Source organism: Prinia subflava, chromosome 3 (genome assembly GCF_021018805.1).
Source record: "Prinia subflava isolate CZ2003 ecotype Zambia chromosome 3, Cam_Psub_1.2, whole genome shotgun sequence".
NCBI classification, from domain to species: Eukaryota; Metazoa; Chordata; class Aves; order Passeriformes; family Cisticolidae; genus Prinia; species Prinia subflava.
Window position 1 is genome coordinate 101,212,949 of NC_086249.1, and position 24,927 is coordinate 101,237,875.

The 24,927-nt window shown below is 38.0% G+C and overlaps 1 protein-coding gene across 1 annotated transcript in view; it reads right to left on the reverse strand.

Moving 5' to 3' along the window:
* Positions 1-562: 562 nt before the first annotated feature.
* Positions 563-24,927, reverse strand: part of EFHC2 (EF-hand domain containing 2) — a 57,184-nt gene continuing 32,819 nt past the window's right edge. Inside the window, exons 8-15 of the mRNA XM_063393581.1 lie at positions 23,485-23,650; positions 22,305-22,432; positions 18,085-18,281; positions 14,437-14,570; positions 10,076-10,273; positions 9,415-9,507; positions 2,501-2,606; positions 563-871 (exon numbers count right to left, since the gene is read on the reverse strand). Of these exons, the coding sequence (XP_063249651.1) occupies positions 776-871; positions 2,501-2,606; positions 9,415-9,507; positions 10,076-10,273; positions 14,437-14,570; positions 18,085-18,281; positions 22,305-22,432; positions 23,485-23,650 (1,118 nt within the window). The 3' untranslated portion in view covers positions 563-775. The remainder of the gene's footprint in view (positions 872-2,500; positions 2,607-9,414; positions 9,508-10,075; positions 10,274-14,436; positions 14,571-18,084; positions 18,282-22,304; positions 22,433-23,484; positions 23,651-24,927) is intronic.

Here is a 24,927-nt window from a genome sequence, read left to right on the forward strand (position 1 = left end):
CCATTAAGCCATGGAGAAAGAGAAGGGCATCAATGAATTTTCAAAGGGCAAGTACAGTTCTGCTGCAAGAACGCTGCACACTGAAATTGCACTGAAACCCCTTCTCTTCAGACATGTCCCACCCAAGTAAAGCTGGGTGGGACTAACACTGAGTCATATCTAAAACAAAAAGCAAGAACTGACAGCTTCTGTGCCATGCCTGCAAAACATTTGCTTCCACTTTGGAAGGCTATAATTATCTCTGATACCAGAGCAGCTTTATAGTGTGCAAGAACCTTTCTGGCTTTTCCCCCACAAAATAACCAAGTTTGACACGAACAGCACTCTAGCATCACCATGGGGATAGAGCAAAACTACAGATATGAGCTGAAGAGGAAGGAGGAAACGTGAATGGAATGGCATTATTGTGCTAAAGCAGTCCAACCCAATTTTAAGAGGTCATCCAACCACATTTGTTTGCAGAACAAAGCAGGGTCAGTCAGATTTTGCACTGTTTGACTCAAAGATTTCTCAATACTCTCAAATTCTCCATGCAACAAGATAGAGAGTAGAGGTTCTAGTTTTAATTATGCTTGTGTAAGTATGACAGAGTGCTGTTGATTTAGAAAGAGTTCCAAAAACACACAAGTATACATCTCTGTTGGAACAAGCAATTAAATACAATAAAACCTATATCTGATTTTTTCTGGTTTTTCAAGGAATGCTTTCTGTATCTCTCCAAGTAATCTTCAGAGCTGAAGCACCAATCTTAAATCAGTGCCTTGCACAGAAGAGATTATTCTTCCTTGCCAAACAGGTCATCCAGAAGAGCAGGGTATCTGATCCCAGTCACGGGAGGGGATCGTGGTAGTTGGTTCCAGATCTCTTCCTTCTGAAATTAGTAACCCAGAGAATATCTTAGTATATAATAATGAAAACAAAAATCATTACAAGCTGGTCAACATAAGATTGAATGAGCTGCTTCAATTCCTCAGACAAATCTGTGAAAAATTTGGTCTTTATACAGTACATCTTCCTAAAAGGTTACAACATGCACATTCTTATGAATGTTATAAAATATTTTATTAAAAATATTATATCATCAGCCCTTTTGCAGACATTTTTAAATTAATAATGCTATATTTTCTTCATTTAAATGCTTACACATCAAATTCTTGAAAGTCATCTATGTCTCAACACCAAAAATCATACAAAATAATGAGATAAAGAGAAGGAATAAAAAAAAAAAGCCAGCTAAACAAGCACAACACTGCTGCTGAAATCTATCTGTCAAATACAGGTACTGTAGCCTGAAAATACTGCTATTAATTCGTGCTAAGTCATGCACAGAATGACAATTTAATTCTAAAGCTGAACAAGATTTAAAACTCCCTGTCTCTGATTTTTTTCCATTTTGTAGTTACCTCTCTTAAAATACTAAATATTTAATTATTGCTTAAGCACAGAATTAATCTGTAAAAACAAAAAATACCCCCTCAACAAAGCCTAATAAACACCATGCTCCTCAGGACTGCTGTATTAAACCTGTGGAAGGGCTTTGAGTTTATCTGTACAAGACAGAGAATTTCTTCACAAAGACAAAGCAAAAATAATCAGCCATGGAAAGCAGAGCAAACCAACAGCCCTGGGCCCTTGTTAGACACCACCAACAGTCTGAGATGCTACAGAAGGTCTTGGTAAGTCAGGAGGGAGTGAGGAGTCAGGAGCACAGTGCCTGAGGAATACTGGTTTAAACTATGCCACATGTGAACTTGAATTTAAAGGAGTGCTGTGTTTCTAAATGGTCTGAACACAATCAAACACATTCTGTACAATACATTGGCCAGGCCACAACAGCAAAATGATGTGTTGGCAGAAGGCCTTTGGATTTATCTGTTACAAAGTATTTAAAATTCAGCATAATTGCCTTATGGACCTTCTATTTTAAAATGTTCCACTCAGCACAAGATGACAAGATCAGATTAGCCTCTGCAGTTTGTTGATACTGCATTTTTATTTACCCTAAGTAGCAGGCTGAAAATATACCAAGTTGATCCATTAGTTCTTCTCTCTGTGCACGCCTACCAGAGATGTGGTGTGTTAATTATGTACAGGTTTCTGAGGAGTTATACAAAATGCAGAGCTATTTTCTGCATATGTGTCAGTGGAGCTTAAAGTATTTTCTGACTACCTCAGCAAGTGAACAGTTGATTTGACATGTGACAATGATATTTGTGGGGGAAGAAGTACTCATGCCCATTGTCCACAGATAAACACACCTGCTTCCCTTTCTCTTTTTACTTTTTCTTCTATAAAATGTCCCAGAGATCTGACAGTAGGCACCTCCACATCCCTGTTTTGACTTCTCTGCTTCATCCTAAACCTCCCTATCAAACCTATTAAAAATAATTACTTGAAGAAAACAGGTATAAATATACAAATATGAAAAGATGTTGTAGTGTGTGTTGGCTAGAACAGTCATGTTAAAGTTTGAGAAATTATATTGAGACACTGGTTTTACCTTGGGTGGCTCCTTTACCTCCACGTAAGTACGGACTTGATTCTCTCTCCAGTTCAGTCCATGAACCAATTTTCTATAATCTATTTGCTTCTGGTTATCTTCAAACCTGAGCAGAATATCCATAAGATGACTCAGGGTTAAAGGGAATTTTTAACAAAGTTATGTCATATTAACTGCAGCATACTAATCATTACTTTTGTGATAATAATTTTTATGCTACTTTATTCCCAAACACTGGCAGGAGTGAAAAAAAGGTACAAAATGTCAGGAACTCATATATTACACATTCTTTTCCGTATTCTTACACCTTAGTTTTGTCTCTTATAGTAGAATTCAACTTCTTCAAGTTTTACTTTATTTCAACTATTTTCATTTTAGTTTTGAAGCACTGTCCAACCTTTTCCAACACTGATTTCACAGCTTTTGACAAACATAGAGTTGGGATGATTATTGTATGATTCCTTTGTGTAGATAAGAAATGGAATTATACAGGAGACCTGTGCTGCTGACCTGCTTTATTATGACTTCTACAATCGTCTCCTGAAAATGAGTAATCCTTCAAAAATGCTGTTTGCACACACGTGGGGACCAATTTGCAATTGACAAACACAAAGCTTGCTAATGTATCAAATAATAGCCAGATTTTAAATCATTTGGTAACAGGCTTATGGCACTGTTCTTTATTTCTATGGATAAATAGATTTATTTGTATCAGTTGTGGCTGTCCCCTAAATGCATGAAGATATATATGCTGCCAGCTAAGGTCTACAGTGTGGAAAATGCAGTTCCCCTCCCTCAGATTTCTAAAATCCTTACCCTGCACTAATAAGCCCCATGGGAACAGATTTATAAGTTACTGCATCCTTCTGCCATTGATTTGGATGGAGCAGCTTCAGAAATAAAAGTCCTCAATTCAGCAGAACACTGAGGAGATTCAGGCCCTTGGGAACCGCTGTTCTTTCAGTGTCACCAGCCAAATGTTGAAAGATACCTTTGGGCTGAAGCTTGAAAAGAACAGCTGGAATGCTCTGTGATAAATACAGCACTGGCAGCTTCTGAAGGACTCCTGTCCCACCCAACACCACCCACCTGCAAAAGGGACCCAGTCTGGGCACAAAAACATAGCCTGGAAGTGTCTGTGCCCCACTGGGCTCCATGGAGAGACACAGACACCCAGCAAGACTCAGTGGCTCTTATCTGGTGGGAGACTCCAGGTTCAACAATTCTGCCCTGCCATCTGGTGAGTCAAAACCACCGCACAAGTATTTCAGAAACAAGTATTTCAGAAAATCATTTTGCCTTGTCCTTAATGAAATTGTGCACAAAACACAGGCCTCAAAACCCTTCAATCACTGCAGAGGGTTCCAACAAAAACCAAGCATGAAGGCACTTTAAGGGAGAATTTACAGCACAAACTTGGAAAACAATATTGGAGGAGAAATGGATCTGGTGACAAAAATAAACTGCAATAAACTGCAACTCATCCTTTCCTTCTCCTCCCCCCACACCTTTCATTTAATAGTCAGCAGGAAAGATAATAATAAAATATACTGAGAGCCATAAACAGAGATGGCAACGATAAACTGGAATGTTAAGTACAGTGAGTTATGCTGAAGATGAAAGCAAAGTCAGAAAAGAATGCTACTGCTACCAGAATTAAATGGAGCCTGAAACACTGCCATGAGAAACCCTCCTATGAGAACCTGCTCCTTTATCATAGTTCACACGCAAGTTAACATTTCCATAAAGCCTCACTTTTGGGGAATATATCCAATAGACAAGAAAATTACCATTCCCACTTCCAGTGGGTTCTTAGTTTCAGGGTTTGTTTGTTTTTGTAGGTGGCAATAGGGAAAAGAAACAAGTTTTGCATGAGATGTAATAAGACAATCGAGAAGTTTATACCTCTTGGAAAAATAATGGCACACAGATTGGAGTTTCAGAACTATCAGGACAAATTATTTTTTCCTTCTATTATTATATTGTTATCTTTTGCTCATTGTGAGAAGTCAAAAGATTCATTCTACCACCAAGATGCTGAGCTGTATAAGCAGGATTTTTAAACAAAGAAAAAGTGAAGGTGTGTAACTACTTAAACTTTCAGTTTAGGCACCAAAGTTGAGGAAAGCATTGCTTCTGCTTTTGACAAACATTTACAAGGAGAAAAGTCCTTTGATGTGACAGCACTAGTGAGCTGAGATGACAATATGAGTTTGAAATTATCTATAACCAAGAATTTTAACGTGGGCAGAGGAAATGGGATTCCTAAATCCCATAATGAAATAGCTACAGAAAGCATCTTAAAATACTACTCTAGAATAACCCAGAAAGAAAAAAAATCTACTCATTAGATCTTTTTACTGCTGTGACTTACTGTATCAATCTACTAAAAGCACACACTAGAGATTTGGCACAGAGCATCCAGATGGACTGAGGAGATGTTATCAATTTGTGCATTATTAGGACAGAGATGTCATACATTCAGTGGCTGGAGTTAATAATGCTGAGACAGACAGTCCTCTTCAGAAAAGGAAATTAGATTTGTCTTATCAAGAAGATGCACCAAAGATAGCTTTAAACCACCCTTCTCTTCAGTTTTGCCATTACTTCACCAATGCATGGGATTTTAGACTATGAAAATCACTCCTCCATCCCTATCACAGTTTGCAGAACTTTTTATTTTCTTTGTCATTACAGAAATAATCGCACATTTCTGCTTCTAGAACTACTTTCATAATTAAATACTCCAGTTAGGTGAAAAATCTGGTCAAATCACATTATGATCATTCCTGAGGATGCTTTTGTGAGTAAAGGTAACTTGCTAATAAGACTTTATTTCCCATCAAGAAATCTATACCCCAAAGATTTACGTGAAAGTTTAATGTACATGCAGAGTTTTTATCTTTAATTCCTTCATTTCAAACATTTATTAACAACTTAAGCTGATAATAACAGAGCAGAAGCATCTGCTTCTTTAACCTTAGAGAAAATCTAGGGATTCTTTAGCCTGTTTGATCCTCTCTGTGCAACACTGTTCTACAGGGTCTAAATTGTTACAGGTCTACACCTAAATTGTTATAAACTGCTCATATCAAACGACTTAAGCCAGCAAGCACAACAAGTCACTATTAAATAATAATGTCTACCCTCTCCTTTTTTAAATTTATATTTACACTACATTTACTCATGCCTTGAACAAGCATGAATTGAACCATCATCTCCTCAGCAAACTGAGTAACAGGAATAATTTGTCTTAAGAGATTAAAATATGAATTCTAGAGAACCTTTTAATCACAAATGGCATAAGGAGTCTCAGGCACCAAAGGTAACAAGAAGGCAGCAGGAGAAAGATCTTGTGATCATTTCCACTGCTGCTCCTGCTACTGGAACTTGCTGTAGCAGGAAAAGAGGGTTTGCTTCCTGAAAGAAAAGGGCAGCCCTAAAGAAACAACTACAGGTAGGAATCCAGGTAAAAAATTATTATCCAAACACCATCCTGGAAAAAACTGAGCAGGCAGGAGTGGCCTGGCCTGGCCTGTAAGTGACTTGAGAACTGGGATAACCATGTAGGAGACCCTCTGTCATCAGGCTCTGCTGCCTGAGGGACCAGAGATTCACCTTTTAAAAACAAGAAGCATCCTTCAAACAGACTCACCCCAGCAGTGTAGAGACATGAAAAACTATACAGCTGCTTATAACAGAAATTAAAGAAGATAATTTTAAAAACCAGGGACCTAAAATTAACAACTAAATTAATGCAGAATAATCAACATGTAATGCTTGTAAACTTGTCATACATTCTTCTCTCCATTTTTTCCTTCCTTATCTGCCAGCTGTTTATAAATCCTCCAGGGAAGAACTGCTTCTTTTTAAGTCCTTGTTAGCATCAATTTAGCATTGCAGTAAATAAAAATAACAGAGAAAAACCCCTAAAGTCATTACTTAAGCACTTCGGCAAAATTTATTTATTAAACAAACTGTAATTGTTCATTATGCCTGCATAAATTTAAAGACATGTTTATAATGACTACTGTAGTTTTCTGGCAGAAACAACTGTGTACCATCTGCATTGCTTAATACAGTGTGATTAAATTCTGTATTGTTCTGTGATTTAAAAAGTAAGTGAGAAAATGTCAATGGAGAAAGCAACTACTTTTTAACATGCCAGCTCAGGTAAATTGGAAAAACGTTCACATTGTTGGGTACCTAAATCCTACTATTTCATCATCCCACAATTAAAAACATAAATTTACACTAGATGGACAATAGGAAAACGTCTTATGAAACCCCAGTTTTTGTGCTAACTCTCCCTCCACTCCATGGCAACTGAGTGGTCTTCGGGTACAGTAAACAAAGTCTTGGGTCATTTGGAGGTGACCACAAAATTAGACAGTAATTTCAAGTCCCATGCCATGGTTTTAATAAGTGACAGATCCTTGCAGCATAATTTACAAATCTAAATAATAAATACTTTAAGAGTACTACCTCTCAAAATGGAATAACAGAGTCATTAAGTCCTGGAGAAAGTCTTTGCCACCTAATCTCAGATAGCAAAGCTGAATAAACACAGAGCTTCAGCCTTCAACTATTATCTGATCACATTGTCCAGCATCATTTTATAGCTGAATAGGGTCCAGCTAGTGCATTAGCTATATAGACTGATTTTGTGGGAATCAGTCCAGCAACTTTTATTGTACCACTTTCCTTCTTCATAAATACAGATACACAGAGTGGGAGCACCACTCGTTTTAGAAGTATGGGAGGGGGGAAGGGAGGGAAGGGAGAAGGAAAGGAGGGAAGAAAGAAGGGAGGAAGGAGAAGGAAGGAAGGAAACTGTTGACAAACTTGGCTCCCACTGAATTGCAAACTCCACAGGAATGAGACTGTTCTCCACTAACAATAAACTTGCCTGTTTCATGATTCTTCAGTGTTGAAGAAAACTACAGGAAGCAGAATGAAAGGAAAAGAGAAATCTAAATCTCATTCAGATGACCCAACGCTTCGATTTACAGACTACTGGAAAAAGTCTGTAAATAGAGTTCAAAAAAATATTTCCCTGGCTCTGCACCCTCATAAAACAATCAACTTCCCAAGCAGTGCCAAGTGCACACACGATGAAGAATGTGACAATCTTCCTCATTACCTGCAGTGCTGTGACACCACCTAACCTGCCACCTTTGAAGCAGCTGATGCTGTAACTTAGAAGTGCCTTTCATAAGGCTCTCTGTCAAATGAAGCCCTTCCCACACTGATTTCTGAGGCCCAGCTTCACATCATTCTCATTTACCTTTCTTCATACGGAAATCTGTAACACAGGCTGGCCTCAGCCCCTTTAGAAACTAAAGAAAATGGATGGGAATTTAGAAATGCAGTTCTGATGCAGGTTGAGGAGATAACTCTCTCCTCCACCACCTACAGAAAGAACCTACAGCAGCTGAAACCTCATCCAGTTGCCATGGGTATCTTGCTAAAGTTGGGTGAAATCCAGCCCTTGATCTCCTCCCTGTGTTCTAAGCTTATCTCTAATTTTTATTATAGTGTACTGGGCTTCTTCTTCTTAACTGCCTACACTCACTCCTTAGGAAAGTAGATGTTCAGGGCACAAAAGCTTTCCCTGGTATAAATTCACAAACAATAAACGTGTCCTTAGAGCCCAGGATGTGTCAGGCTTGTCTGCTTCTTATCAGAACTGAGTTGGTACATAAAGGAAAACTTCCAGTGCCTTGTGGTGCATCTATTCGAGTTCAGCCCTTAAGAAGTGGAATCTGAAAGAACCCTTTGTCTAATATGGGATGTCAATTGTCCTTCAACAATTGTGTTGGGCAATTTGGTGGGTGTTCTAAAGTATCAGCTGTAGATCACTGTTAAAATTCAGACATTTCTGAAGACTAATGCTTATAACTCATTGTCAGAAGTGATGATCAGCAGTATGAAGAAGCTTTATCAAAATGGGTTCCACATTTCTGCCTGACAAGGGCCTTTTCATTATTTACTAAACTCAGATACCTAATTTGCCACTCCTCCTAAAATCAAGAAGTATATTTACCTGAAAGAATCTAAACATGACAGAAGACAAGACCAGTTTCTGTTTTTAACACAGTAGGAAAGCACAGACAAAGCATGTGATTTAAGGATCTCCCTCCAGGGAAAGAAGAAACCAGTAAGTATGCATTTAAACCTACTACCAGAAAATCTGGCCAGGAAAACCAAAGTGTTCAGAGCACCACAGCTTACTCTGAACTCTAGTCTTTAATACAAGTGCACTAAATAGTAGTTCTTTTCACTTCTATTTCCATTAATACAGCTAGCAAAGCAATTTGTCTCAAAAAAGCTACATGTGCTATGGAAAAGTACCAAAGCCATGCCAACACTCCTTTTCCTTTTAAAAAATAACAATAAAATATGTTCCATGTCAGATTAATAGGAGTAGCAAACTCTTTTTTTTTTATTACTCATCAATAGTAAATTGATGTTTATCAATAAACTGCCTACTTGATAAAGACACTTCATTGTATTCATGTTAGTGTGTTCCTTGGAACTCACAAAATGTGCTTTCATAAAATTATTATTTTTACCTCAAATCTATACGCAGGAACAACTAAAGCAAAAAAAAAAAGTGAATGTCATTGAAAATGATAAGTATCAGTAACTGACTCTGGAAAGATTAATTCCACAGAATTCTGCCAAACCCCACATGATTTACCATGCCAGGCAAAATGAAGAGAAGTTGCTAAGATGGATGCATCTCTATTGATTATAGATATTCTGTAAATAGGAAAGTCTCTGTGTGTGTAGGGAGAAAATCTACATCATGAAATGATTTGTATTTGATAAATGACAAATTCTGAGGATTTGTGTCTTTAGTAAATACTTGCATCCATGCATGCAGGTCACACTATCTCCCCTTAAGTTACCTGGTCAGTAAAGTTTCTAGAAGATCATCAGGAAGTGGCAACTTAAAGGATTTGAAAATAGTCCTGCAGGTCTCGTAGGGCAACAATCCAGACCTGCATATCAGAAAGACAAGGGTAGAAATATGCATTAGGTATTTTCCAGTTTTACTTCAAATGAATGGTTCAGTGCATAGGAAAACACGTGTGGAATATCAGGATAGAGAAAAAGACAACAAAGTTTTATGAAATTTTGCTATTACAAGTCTGAGAAACTTGTAGGTCACATTGTAACCATTCTCATACTGAGATCCTCAGTGGTTCTTTATCTGTGACATCAGAAAACAAAAAAGGCAAATGAGTCACATAAAAAATCTGATTTTTCCCCCCCCTTGAGTCACTATTTCTCTTCTTTGATTTAAAATCCTATGTTTTGCCCATGAACTGGTATCTGATGTCACAGAATGTTCAGTACAGCATCTACAATAAAGTCCACATATGAAATGTAAAATAGACAAAAAGGTTGTCCTCTTCTTGTCTATTGTCAAATGCTGAGAGAGGCTTAACATTACACACAATATTCTTTGGTCACAATATACCATTTTTGCTCAGCAACAAACAGAAAGTGTGGGTTTACAAGAAGAGCCTCTCAAAGAACAGCTTGGGATAAAGAGAGGAAACTTACTTGTCTCGGTCATTGTACAAAAACACTGCCAGCAGTTGTTCAAAATACTCAAAGGCATTTTTCTTTAGTTTTTCTTGAGCCAGTGAAAGGAGGCGGCACTGGTCTATTTGACTTTCATCTCTCATGCCATAGTGACGGCCAAGAGTGATAATTTCGTGTTCTGAAAATCCTCCACCAGCGACACTGACTATCCAATTCCTGTTCACAAAACCAGTTTCGTTTTAGGTAAATGAGTTAAAACCAGTTAATAATCACTATTTTGGGGGAGAATGTCCATATTTCCTCAGTAACTGTCTATACATCCTAACCACAACTGAAGTGTTTTACCAGAGATGCCACACAGAGAATTATAACAAATCACAAGTTCCCCTGGCAAGAGTGTAAGACAGAAGGTAGCAGTAAGAGCAGCTTACACTTGGATGCTGTAAGTGGAAAATCAGATCCCATGCAGGGATGAGCCTGGGATGTGCTCTCTCCAGCCCGTGTGTGCCGTTCAGACAAATCATCCCAGCCCAAGGAAGAAGAAATTTTCCTGAGATCCATCTGATGGGACAGTTTCAGCTCCTCAGCTGTAACAAGGCCTTTTGTCAAGTCTGGATTAGTGTGACTGCATTGGCTCTATGATCCCAAACATCTGCCTGTGGTGCACTCACATTCAACCAGGCTTTTTAACAAGCACGCATCAGCATAGGCCTGTGTGTCTCAGTCAAAATTAGATTAATTATATATAATACTTCTGGATAAACTGCACTAAGAACAAATTTCACCATAATTGCTGGTGCAATCAGTGCTGTACCTTGTGATACCCATGAGGACACTGAATCACTGTGACTAAACACCAATCCTTGAAAACAAATGGAAGAAATTAGTAGTCATGCACAAAGTTCTGACACAAGACCTAAATGGCTGCCTGGAGAATACTTGAATTGTTGAATTAATCTGATGAGGGATCTCTTTAACATCCACATGTGAACTGAAAGCACAGAAACTTAGGACCCCTCCAAATCTGCAAGAAACATAGTTCTTCATTTGCTTCCTCTCAGAGGCTTGTGTGGTCCTGTTCAAATTAAGGGATCACTCCATGTAATATGATTGCACTTACACAGCTATCAAAGGAAGGTTAAATACTGCAGAGCGTCTTCTTTGATTCAACTGCTTCTTTTTTCTTATTAAGTAAATTAGCATGATCTTCTATTTCCAGTGGCAGAAAACAAATGCAAGGAAGTGACAAGTTGTTGACAGTAGCAAACCTTATTTGAGATTACACAAACTTAATGACCAAGAGCTGGCCCATCTATTAATATTATCATTATCTTGTCAGTATTATTTTTTCCACTTACTGGATATTATTATTTATATTGCAGCAGCATCCAGAGATCCAAAGCTGGAGCCTCCTTCCTGCAGCCTGCAATAAATACCCCTGCACACACAAAGAGGACAGTGCTGCCTGATCAGCCTGGCACTCCAGTGCTTGGGCTGGCAGAGCTGGGGGCTGTAGATAACATCAGCCATTTCCACAGGTTGCATTTCCATACATGGCACAGATTTTTCCAGTGTCAGGATTTTAAAAGTCTTTTATTTTCTCCATCCAGTCAGTGACAAGCAAATCACCAAAACCCACAGATAAAATTATTTCCCTTGGGAATTAAGGAATATTTTAGTGATTGTGAGAGACTAATGAGTAAGACCCAAGACTCACAAACAGAATGACATCTAAACTCTCCCTGACAAAAAAAAACAAGCTTCAATTATTGTTCCCACAGCTTAGCTGTCTCTTGTTTTACTTTTTTCTTTTTTTTTTCTTTTCTTTTCTTTTTTTTTTTTTTTGTTCTAGAAGAATAAAACAGATTGTAATCTGAATTCATTACAGAAAGAAGAAGTCGTAATTAATTGCTCAAGAGAGCTGCTTCTCAAACTGAATTGAAGATAGGCATCTTTGTTAGACCCACATGGTTCTTTGTCTCTAACAGCAAACATCCTTGCCAGTAGCTTATGAGAAAAAACAGAGTGGATTGGGCTGTGTGATGCACAGGCATCTAAGTTTTAGTTATTTTTAATTCTCCTTTTAACAAAGCTTTCAATAGTTCTAATGATAGCTTAGGGGATAGCTTCAGTGTACATTACACATTTATTTCCTGGATAAGGGACTGAAGACTTGGGTTCTGAAAGCAGTTAAAGTAAATTGTATAATTACAATTCTCTTCACTACTTCATACTTATAGATGTAGTTTTACATGCAGATTATATAAAATTACATAGGTAGAAAGGAAGAAATTTGAACAGCCAAATTCAGAGCACAGTAAAGCCTCAGCTGTATTTAAGATAAGGAAAGAGGATTATCATTGAAGCTGTCATACAGATAATTGCCTGTACTAAAAATAATCATTTGATGTTAGCTATAGTCATGGCAGATTAAAAATAAACAGAGATGTACACAATAAGAAACTGAAAGAAAAGATATTCTATTCACATAAAAGTATCTTGGAATTTTCACAGACGTAAAGAAGTGCTCTTGTTTTTGTCATTAAAAATGCTTCTTTCATTCTAAAATCAGACACACAGATAATAATAATAATGAGAGCCTTTGGATTACTGGATGTAATACAAACTAACAGAAACAAAACCTACTGTCACTATAGAGCACAAATGTTCAAGGTTCCTTAGAGGGAAATTCTCCCTCTGGCAGTGTGAACATCCCCTATTCCACCCCAGGCCTTCCCCACAGGAGGGATAGGGAGCATTAAAGAGTGTTGAGACTGGTCCAGGTGAGCACTGAGGCCCAGAAAACCCTGAATATTTGGGTTCCCCAGATTTCCTGCACACGGAGAGGGCTCCTGCATTTTTTGTGGCTGAAACCAAGTCCCTCAATACCATATGATCAGACATATCTCTCCCCATGTCACAGAATAGCACCACCCTAAATTAAACAGTTGAGCTGTTCACAGCTGCACAGATTATGTCCATGATTAAATTTACACCCAACTGAGCCTCTTCTGGATAAAATAAAAACCTTTCCCTGCCATTTAAAAGCACAGTCATCCCTTCTAAAAGTTTGCTTCCCTAATTCTATCATACAAATGTTCCAAACCTTTGAATTGCTCTTAGTGCATGCACAAAGTTTTACAGATGATTATTTCATAATTTGAACTAAAACTATTTTTTAAAATTTTAAATAATTACCTTTTACATAAATTAAAAACCTTTTCCAGATGACAGAAACTTTCTCCCATTAAATATGAACTTTCAATTTTCTCCCTTCTTATTCAAGTAATAACATCTTCCCTCTTAATGCAATTAGCAATTCAAAATCTTGCTTCTGCTGAGTAAAATATCAGAGTTCAGAAATATTTTGACCAAAAGCTGGCAAAAATTGTGGCCTCTTTTAGTTTAATTCCTACGTTTAATTCACTTATTTTTCATTTCTGAATACCAGCTCATTTTAATTTTACTTTCACTTTGAATTGCTGAAAGAACCTTCTGCTGATCTATTTCTTTTCTGAGATATTTCAGAAGCAATTCCTGCCTTGGTGAGCATTCCTATGGAGATGACATTCCATGCAATATTCATCTACTTACATGCCTTAGTTATTATGACAGTTCCTAAATAGACACTGTATTAATTCTGTGAAAAACAAATGCTTCTAAGTAAAGTTTTCTCCTGTTTCACATCATTAACCTTAGCAGTACTGTGCCCAACACAGTTCATACACTCAGGTATTCTGGCTGTGGGATAAACTGAAATCAGTTTGTATTTGAACATGATTTCCTCTTTCAAGTATCTCTCTATCTGCCTATTGCCATATCTGGATCATTCCCAGAATCCACATTTCCCCTTCCTTTGTCTGTGCTTAAATTACTGTCCAAGTATTAATTATTGTTCTCACTACTGCTTTCCAATCTTTTTTAAACATGCTTAGCACTGCCTTCTATAATTCCAATGCACCTTAACTCTATAAAGACTATCTTCTTTACCAATGGTTCAAAACACAAACATCATTTTCAGAAGGCAATTTGAACATTCCTACTTGAATTTCAAAACTACTGTTTGACTCTCAGGATGGACTTTTCTTTATCGTTCAGCAAATCTATTATTGATGACTCCTGCCCTTTCACAACACTCTCTGTCAGCCCCATAAAAAGTAGACAGATTTCTGTTGTGCTTTTCAGCTTACTTGAAACTATTTTTTTTTTCTGGAGCATGGATTTACTTTCATTTTCACACATAATCTTCAAGTAAATGCAAAACAAATCTATGCCACTTGTCAGCTACTGGGCAGAAAGCATCAAAACTCAGTCATGCTTTATACATTTTGGGGCAATGTGCCTTTATTAAATATTAAAACCCCAACCCACTGTCTTACCTGAAAGTGTCATACCCAATGACATTGGTACACTCAGGGTCAGTAGTAGCAAATGCCTTTCTGATTTCTTTGGCACGAAATCCAGTCATGCTCTTCAGTTTATTGAGGATGACACAAATATCAGCCATGGGGAACTTAAAAGAGGAAAATAAGACACAGATTATAAAGACCTGAAGGATAGGATGCCATTCAGAGGGACCTGGAGAAAGGGGCCCATGGGAATCTCAGTAAGACTATCAAAAATATAAACAATTTTAAAAAAATCATCAGGTCATGCATTCTCAGAAAGTTTAGTGCATTTAGAACATCCACTTTTGCTTGAAACATTGCATTTTTAAAGCAGAAGTAGAAACATTCAAAGTTGAGTTCTAATAATTTGGTCCTCATTTTATGTTGGTGCACCACACAGAACTCACAAGTCATAAATTTCACCATGTTAAAGCTAATTTTTCACCACTGGCTCCAGTGGAATGTTCCAACAAATAACCTCATCATTTGGACTGCACTGTCTTAAATACTCAGAAATAGCCCACTGGAAATTTGTTAGGAACCAATTTTACCTGTTAAGTATAAAAATGCTTAAATGTTTATTTCTTCCTAAATAGACCGTTAAAATAAATTTGAACTCAGATTAAACAGAACTGAAGCACTAAGGCTTTCAATCTACTCAGATTATGTTAGTGCTCTACCAAAGATTTATTTGCTATATTCATTTTTAATATAAAACACAGAAGTATTTAGTCATTAAATTGGGGGTGACTTCAAGTATGATTATCTGCTATGTCCTTATATCTGTCATGCTCTATCTAGCTTAAAAAGCACAATGAACTGCCTGAGAACTTTTCTCCTGTTTCTTCCAATAGCAGTTATTTGAAATTTGGTATGACTGGTATTAAGGACCAGGACATAAAAATCGGGCCTCAGTCCCAACTCTGCTGAAATGTGTCTACAGTTTGTATCAGTTCAAAATGATCCAGAAAGGGGTATTTAAAATCCCTATGGCACTGCCAGAGCAGTACAAATTGATCCAAGTCTAATCAGTACATCAGATCTTGCAGGTTTTTCTCAGAATTGGAGAAGACAATTTCTGCCTATGCCAAAACCCCAGGTGCAGCCCTGGCAGGCAATACCCTGCAAGGCAGCACCTTGGAGCATCTGGAGCAGCAATCAAAGAGTTTTAGAGGCTGCAGCTTTTCCAGGCCCCTCTCCAAGATGTTACTGTTTGGGGCATAAGCACACAGCCTTCTGCTGATCAAGCAAGAAACAGGGAGAAAAGACTGAGCAGAAGGATTCAGAGAGCAGAGGATTTCAGGATGGACAAAGTGTTCTGAATATTTAAGAGCCTGTCTTCTCCACATTATCAAAAAGGCTATTTTTACATCTGTTTTCCTAAACTACATATTCCAAACACCTACATGGACACTGAGTATCTGAGCAGCATGGCAATAATTTCACCAGCTTTCCCCCTTCTCATGTAACTCCTGGCATGTTTCTAGTCACAGTCTAGTTTGATTTAATTGTCTTGCTTAACTCAGAGATTATTATGCTGAATTCAATGGAAGTAAAATCCTTTTCCACGTTTGTGCTACAGCACACAGCAAAGCTAGAACAACTGATGCAGTTCAGAGATGCTGAATTCCCTTCCAGTGATGCCTTGTTTGAAACAGTCCTCCCCAAACCCGGATAATACCAGTAGGACTGTACACAACACACCTGTTCTGCTTTGCAAGGAAATCTACAGTTTCTAAATAAATATTTTTTCCTTCAAATTGAAAAAGAAATCAGAAGTTCTGAAAAAATTTGAACTAGGTCCTTGAATTAACTTTCAGCCAAGGTGGCAATCAAAATCACAGGACTCTGATTTTTCTCTCTCTTTAACAAAAAAACAATAAAATAAATGTAATTTTGAAACAGAAAATTAAAGCCTTCCAACTATCTTAGATGGTCTTAAAGAAATTTTCAATATTCACCTGCACTATGATTACCAATCAAAATTTCTAAATCTAAATCACCATATGCCTATAGAACTGTGGTCAAAATGGCAAATTCCATGAAAAAATGTTCCATACAGATTTCTTTCACCAGTTTTCAGAAAACATACTGATGTGTTCTGCTGGAAGGAAATCTCTTGTCTAGTCAGATAGAAAATTATTTGTTTTCTCATTTTAGAAACAGATAAACAAATTGCCATCTTTATATTGTTTCCCCTTTTTCCAAACAATCTTCCAGCTCTGATCTTCTCTAGTAATTGCTGAAGTTGTCATTTGAGTATGTGATCCCCTGATGAACTGAGGTAAACTTCTGGAGCTCTAGTCAAAGGATGTGAGTGAAGCATCTACCTATGGAAGAATCAACCTTTTTTTTTCTACCAGCTGCATTAAAACCTTAGTTGTGTGAAGAACCATTCAAAATTCACTTTAAGGACACATTTTCAATGCTGTCTCTTCTCATTTTGCAAATTTTATTTTGATACTATACAATCATTCAGTCTGAAGAACTAAAGCCTCATCCATTTGATCCAGGACAATCAATGCAAACAACATTCCAAAGAACATTTACAATCTAAAGATGAGCTCTGCATTTTGGAGAAGAGGTTTGGTTTTGATTCTACCAGGAGGAGAAACCATCCAGCAGGAAGGAAACACACTGGGTTGTATTTTTGAGGTTTCAGCTTTGTATTTTACTGCTTTAAGCATTTAGCAGTCTTAGGATTTTATATCCACAAGGATTTTACAGATCTTCCACGTTGTTCCAGGGAAGGCAGATGGTGCTAATCCACATTAATTCACAAAAAACTGCACCATTCTGCTAAAGTACAAAGCAGCAGAGGCACCCCAGCTCATAATTTATTGTTGCTCTCCCCTCTGAAAGTAACAAGAAAAGACAGTAAAATTCAATAAACACTTTAAGCTTGAATTCCTGACTGTGATATGAATTTCTACTATTACAAGTTTTGGTAGAAAAATGTGTATGAACCCAAAAAATCAAATCAGGACATAAATAGCCTCATCAGTAAGACTACATTGGATCTTGAGTAGTGAACACTGTTCCAGTCTCCACACCACACAGTTACTTTGCAAGAACAGACCAAAAAGGGTGAAACTCTTAGCTGCACAGAATTAGGCTGAGCAGGAAGAATGTCTTAGATTTACAAAATTATGAAGGTGGTGCATAAGGTAAATGGGATCTTCCCCAAACCTCAGAACAGTAAAACTGGCCTTGAAACTAGTGGGAGGCTGGTTTGAAACAGTTAAAAGATACTTTTTTTTCCATCAGATATTTGTTTTTCACAGCACGCAGTGAACTTTTCAACCTACTGCCACAGAAAGTTGTGGAAGCTGACAGTATCAGCAAGGGTTAGATCAGCTCAGGGACAAGAGGTTCATGAACAGCCTCAAGAAGGAACAGAAAGGGATATCCCTTGTGACAACCCCTAAGGCAGCCTGAGTGGATTCTGAGAGAGGAAAAGGGAATGGGCAGTCAAGAGTGGCCAGACCTGCATGCACTCCCAGCTGGCACCTCCTAAATCCACTGCCAGACAGAGAGCACTGGGCTGTGAGCTTTGGGTGAGGAAACAGTATAAATAATTCTGAAAAATATATGATAAACCACAGTCCTGAGAGATAAATTAACAAGAGGCTGCTTCACCTCATTTGCATTCCTCTCCATGTAGTTGAACGTGTATTCATCAGCATCCACCAAAAGAAAATTGTGACCATGGAAACAAAGTCTGGCTCCAACAAACAGATCCTGAGCCTTGTAGTATTCAGATGGCTCACTCTTAAAGAGTTCCTGCCCAGGCTTCTTAATGCGACCTCTTTCCAGGAACTTTCCACCAGCTATCCCTATGAGAATAGAATTAAAAATAATTAATTATGGCTTTACTTGGAAAAAAAAACATACACACACACAAAACCTCCAAGCCATCAACAAAAAGACACCCCAAACCACATTATTTGTATTGAAATACCACATTTTGCACACCAGTTTCTTGCCTCAGAACACTCTCTTCCCCTCTCTCCCAGTGCTAAAAGGACTGTCTTTGCCAGTGTCCACAGCAACAGCGACATTGTGCACATTCTGTGACATGTCTCATTTGAATGCCTGCCAAACACCTTCCCTGCTTTGCTTTTCTTTAAAACAGGACAGAAATGTGCCTCTTCAAATCGTTCCCATAACCCTGTTGCCAGCCTTGGAACTGGCCCTTGAGAAACCTAGATCCAAAAAGATCCAAACACAAAGATGCAGACAATTATCCTTTAACTGTTAAAAGCAGAAAAAGAAAAAAAATCACAACTTAAGAGAGCGCTGTCCTATGAAGATTGTGAATTCTGATGCACTGTAATTCTAACTTCTTTTAAAGGGCTTTTGAAATTTATAAAAAATGTAGGAGTGACATGATACTGTCTTCCACGTTGTTCTGCCAACGCAATTTAACTGTGGTCTGCTCTTTGCTTTGTGAGGTGGGTATGTCACAAGATTCCTTTTCACAGTATAATGATTTTATTTGTGTCACTAGGAACTGCACGAGTTACTCAGGGTTGGGTAAGATGCTGGAAGGAACATTTCACTTTCCTGTATTAACTTCTGCTGTACCACAGGACTGCATTGCACGTACCAAGCTTTCTGGAAAACCTTCTGTTCACATGTTTAGTTTCACTGGGATATGTGCCCTACAACAACTCTGGGGTTTGCTTCCTGTTGATATTTCAGCTTCCAAGGCAAAAGCCAAAAGCTTATTTTAGTAACATTTAATGGTGCCTTAATATCAGGTACTGGTGCAAATCCAATAAAAGGCTGATGAACAGTGTAATCAAATGCCTTTTACAGTCAAAATTATAAATGAATCTGAAACCCAAACTACTTATTAAACCAGAGTTTGGAGCAGATGTCTATCTTAATTGCTTTATTAGCACCATAAAAGACAAAAAAACCCTCCACTGTGGTAATCATCAGACCTTGCTTGAATCAAAAAACAATTCAAATCATTAATGTGACTCTAATGTTAACACATTCCTTTTCACCCAGCTATAAAAACAAATGTGAATTTTTTAGGTTATATAATCCTGGCAACCGTTTTTTAATATTTAATGTATCTGCAAGACTGGAAATTCACTCCTGTCTCTCTATTTCCCTGCAACTGTGCACTTATTTTGGAAACCTACTTCTGTCCCATAATGCTTTTTTAAATGTTACAGGTTAATACATTACAAGTGGTATAAAGAAAAATGACTGAAAATAACTCATTAAGTTAGATATTTTACACTGAAACTTGATAAGGAGTTTTGATAGAAATCTACAAAAGCCAGGCTCAAAGCACAAAATAAACACCACCACAAAAGACCCTCTTCCATTAAGATCAGATCAGAGTTTGCAGGTGTTTGTACAGCTGTTGGCTGGGTCTTACACTGAGTAAAAAAGGGGGTTGTGATCTTCTTCATGGGGAGCCAAAGTTCTCATGCTTTGATCCCCATCTCAAGAAGTGCTTCAAGATGTCCAGCCCTATGAATATCATAGAGTTTCAGTGTTACTAATATTAGAGTGAAGTATTTCTCTGAAACCTTCAGGTTGCTGAACCGAGAAAACTAAGAGCAACTTATTACTTCCACTTTAGGATTGGGATTTGAACCATTACTTGCCAATTTGTACCAGTTCATGTAAATAAAAAGGTAAAATTAGCCCTCTGAACCTGTGCACAAAAGGGTTTGTTATTTTGGATGGCCTCAATCCTTTTCCTTAGCCACTATTACCTGACTTCTACAAAACCTTCTCATTCTTAACATTGGAGAAACTCACTATCCTTGAGACATGCCTAAAATGAGGAAGGGATAGTGAGAGAAAAGAAGTAGAAAGAAAAGGAAGGTGGGAACAAACAAACTTGTGCAGACTCAGGCCTCTTTCCAACTGCTGCTTTAGCTCCTCCAGCACATTCCTTGCCTCTTCAACGCTGTTCTCACTAAACTCTCCAATGGACAGTTCTCAGCCATATCCCTCAATTTCACCTTTTACCACCTCTAAAAGTCAGCTATTTCATCCATTTTAAGAACCTAGGGAAGTTAAAAGTCCACTTACAGACACATGCCTTTCACATGTGCCTTGAAGCATTTGTTACTATTAGTGGGCAAATTTGCCCATTTATTGTTTCACATTTTATTTGAGCAGCAGTGTTCAGTGGGCTCCCAAATGAAATCCCAGCACATATTCTCATTCCAAAATAAAAGGAAGGCAGGCAGCAATCTCTGGCCTGGCATTCCTGCTGCTGTTGGCTTGACCAGCTGACCACATCTGCTCTGCAGTGCGTGGCTTTGACTCTTGTCTGGGTGCTGTGGGATAAACCTGGAGTCTCAGGTCACAGCTATTATTACTGTGTTCAAGGCTCTCTGGGCTTGAAATGGTGCAAAGGAGAACTCAAAGTGACTGAACAGCAATAAACATGCTTGGGGTCCAAGATTCAAACTGTTCCCTGGACTTCTTCAATTTAACAGTGCAGCTGTACCTTTAGCACCCTTTATGTCTCTGGACATAAAAAATGCCAGTCAAACAGGCCATTCAGTGATGGAGAACTGAGCTGCTCTTCAGCCTCACAGCAGCATTCCATATTAAATATATACATAAATGTGTGTGTGTGTGTTTAGCTGCAACAAAAGAAGTTGCATAAATCTCAGGCCACTGGATGCCAGGAAGTGAGTAAAATATTGATAACAAGACATTGCTGCCATAAAAATGCTAAATCTTGATGCTTTAGTGGAGCAGGATTAATTGGGAATGTTCACTGAAGTCCTAAGCAGGTATTCCACATCTTAATAAAACACTTCTCAGAGAATTGCTTGTATTTTCGTTGGAGTTGAGGTCCCTATTTATGCACTCGTGATATAGTTGGATAGAAGCAGAGATGTCATCAGAGGTTCTCTGGATTGAAAAGACACTTCTGGATGTTAACTGCTCTGAAACTGTTGCTGAAGATGTTTAGTGGGCTTCACAGAAAGACACAAATCTCTCCAACAGGGTCATGCTTAGCCAAAGCTCCCCCATCACTCTGAACTACAGAATTGCTTCCTGACATCCTTCCCACTGCTGTGTCCTTCCATCCGTGCACAAGATGCTTCAGGAAAATAAAAAGATGCTTGAAAATCACAAAACCTTTGATATCCTCAGCTGGAGGCAGCCTAAAACAGACAACAGAGGCCAAAAGAATTTAAACTTGACAACATTTGGTGACCATGCTCCAGCAATAGGATGTGATCAAGCAACTGAGAAGTAACAAAGCATTTATTTGCCACTTAAACACTGTCAGTTTGGCTCTTGGAATGCAGTTCAGTATTGTACACAAACACACATCCAGACTCTAGTACAGGGAAATATTCAAATGCTCAGCACTCCACGATTAATGGTAAAGTATGTTAGAAAGTGTCACAGCTGTTTGGCTTTCATGAGCTGCTTCTATGCAATGGATGCTGTGTAGGTTTCATAACACAATTTTGCAAAACAAAGGATTTAGTCTTTCATTCTTGATGTCTTGTATTTCCTGTCCCTATTTATCATCAGTTACAATACTATCCCTGTATTCTATCCACAACAAAAGCAAATGTTTAAAGGTCAGGTTTTCAAATTAAAATGTAATAAAAGTTCTAAGGCATTACGCTTGCAGTTCCCAAAGGATATTGTGAAGTACTGTCATGCAATGAACAATGTAATTCTGAGTGAGGAAGATCATGAATTACTGTGACATCCAGCTATGCAAGATAATGCAGCAGGCCTGCTGATGGAATTCCCATTGCATTTAAAAATCCACATTCCTGCTTCTGCTGCTGCTGAATCTGGCCACAATGTTTACTGTGAAGTCTAATTAGAGACATTTATAATCTTACCTGAGTTTCTCTCTGTATGTTCAAAAACAGAAATGGTGTCATCCCTCAGGAAGTAGGAGATGATGAATTTACGATCCTTGTCGATGTCACTGTCCGTGATGAGTTTGGCCCTGTAGCGCAGTATCTTACTATCCATGCCATAGTTGAAAAAGCAAGGGACAGGTAAGAAATCAAAAACTGAGTGTGAGAAAAGTTTCCACCCCTAAGAGATGCCTTTTCCTGAGTTTTGTAACATACTTTAATTGTGTTATTACTGCACCAAGAAGGAAAATGGCGTAAGATTCACTACTTTGTCAAAAACCACTTTCAGCTTAAATTAATGGAACCAGATAGAGTCGGTCAGATACAAAGGAATAATTTTCAGGGGAAAATTACTTCTCTGCCACAGGTCTGGAATAAATTTTTATTCAAGTTGAGTTGCAAATCAAGCCCCAAGTTTCTTTCCACAAAATTTGTGAAGGAAGAACACAATTAGGTATGTATATTTTCAAACCAAATTCAGAATAGCGATTCATACTAGGATTATCTCCCACAAATTCAGGGGAGTAAGTGAGATTATCCAGCAGATGATCTTACTAGCCAGATATTTATTAAGTGATTGTGTTTTAAATAATTTGCAGTGTCTGTATACACACTATCAATAGATTTCTGGGCCTTTTCTAACAGCTTTCCTCTTTTACAAAGGTTATCCAGGTGAATCTTTAACAGGAGACTTTGCTTTTTTTGCTTTGGCTTCAACAACTGCTGCCTAATAAACCATTTAACAATGGAAAGTAAATTGTTTAAAGCTTTAGTAGTGCTACAGTAAACTGCATTAATTCAGCAGACAAAAAAAAGTATCAGAAAGTCAAACAAAAACAAATCTGTGTTGGTCTGCTGGATCATCCAAAATTCCTGACTAATGCCTGGACTAAGATTTCTGTCAAACTCCCACTGAAGACAGCAGAGGGAAGGAGGTAGAGGATGGAAGGGTCATATTTGCCTCCTCCAAAGAGAAATTTTGCAGAGTTTGCAGAAAATTGGAGTACCATGTCCCTAACTCAGGCCTCATGCACCTGTGCCCTAAAAGTCTGATGAGCAGTATATTTTGCTGAAAAAAATGACATCCCCACATAACATTTATCTCCTTCACAAAAAAGACATAATTTAAACAACTGAAATTATTTTTCACACCAAATACCTGTCTTTCATCAGGAATTGCCTGTAATCCTTATGGGGAGACTCAATAACCACACCCTTACAGGAGGACAAAGAATCTTCTTCAGAACCAAATCCATTATAAGGAGGAACAATTTTTTCTGGTTTTGGAGGCGGTGGAGTCTTATACTGAATGGGGGTGAAATCCACTGCAGCAAAGAGAGCAAAACTTATTTGTTACTACTGTGATGAAGACATTTTACCAAGGATTTAAACTTCCAATATGAATAGTTATTAGCCTACTTCTGTAACAGACCACTGATCAAAGTCAAACCAGGATGCCTCCTACTGTTACAGAGTAGAAAAAGACTCTGTAAAGCCAACAGCAAAATTATTTCTTCAAAGGTTTCAGGATTTCATCTATAATCTTAAAATATTTGAAAAATATCATTAAGATACACAGGCAAAAGGAAACACAAATAGTTTCAAAATGGGTTAAAATAGTAAATTAAAAATTGTAAATTAATTTTTCAATTTCATCCTTCAAGAAAACATGATTAAGTAAATAACTGTCTTTTCAGTTTTCTGCCCTGTGCTTTTGGCCAGAGGAAAAAAATACATAAATAAATAAAATTTTATTCATTATTTAAAACATACATATGAAAAAGTCTTTGGTACACTAAAGCAAATAACTTCATCCCACAGCTCACTATATCCAGAGTTTTGGGAAGCTTTGTTTTCGCTCATTTTCCCCAGATTCAAGCCTTGTCTTGCTGTGATCAGTGATCTTGACTATCCCAGGTACAGAGCAGCAGCTGTCCTGACTCAGCAGAGACACATCTGGTCAGGGACCTGCACTCAATTCCCAAAAGTGCTGCTTCCCTGACTCTCATTACTCCTCTCTTGGTGTAAATATTGTCCCATTTAGCCCCTTGTTGCACCCCTGCACTGCCCTTGTGCTGCAGGACAGCTTCCAGTGCATCCACATAAAACTTAACAGAGGAGCTCAGTCTGCTGCTTAAATGAGGTTAATGGAAAGGGTGAGAGGAAAATAAGGAACTTGCATATGGGAGAAAGCAAATGGGCAGATCTGAGGCAAATGAAGATCTGAGCCACAGGAACACAGGATAACTCAGGCTGGACAGGACCTCGGGAGGTCTCCTGCACAGCCCAGGGTCAGCCTCACGTCAGAGGAATATAAGATATTAGAACCATGTATAAAAGTAGATCCCATTAAATAAAGGTGGTTTTTTTTCCTTTAAAACATTTCTACACAGAACTAAAGAGACATGGATAACTTAAACTTGTTCCAAGGGCTTCAGTGCAAATAGAGGAGGATGACAAAACTGCTGTCAATTGGAACAGTGAACTGGTTTGTGATTTAAATGTTTTAAACATGGCTATGTCAGATGATCAAAGCACAACACTCCTAAAATCTGACTTGCTTAACAGCAGTGTGAGTTGAAAAATAAAGCAACCATTCAGA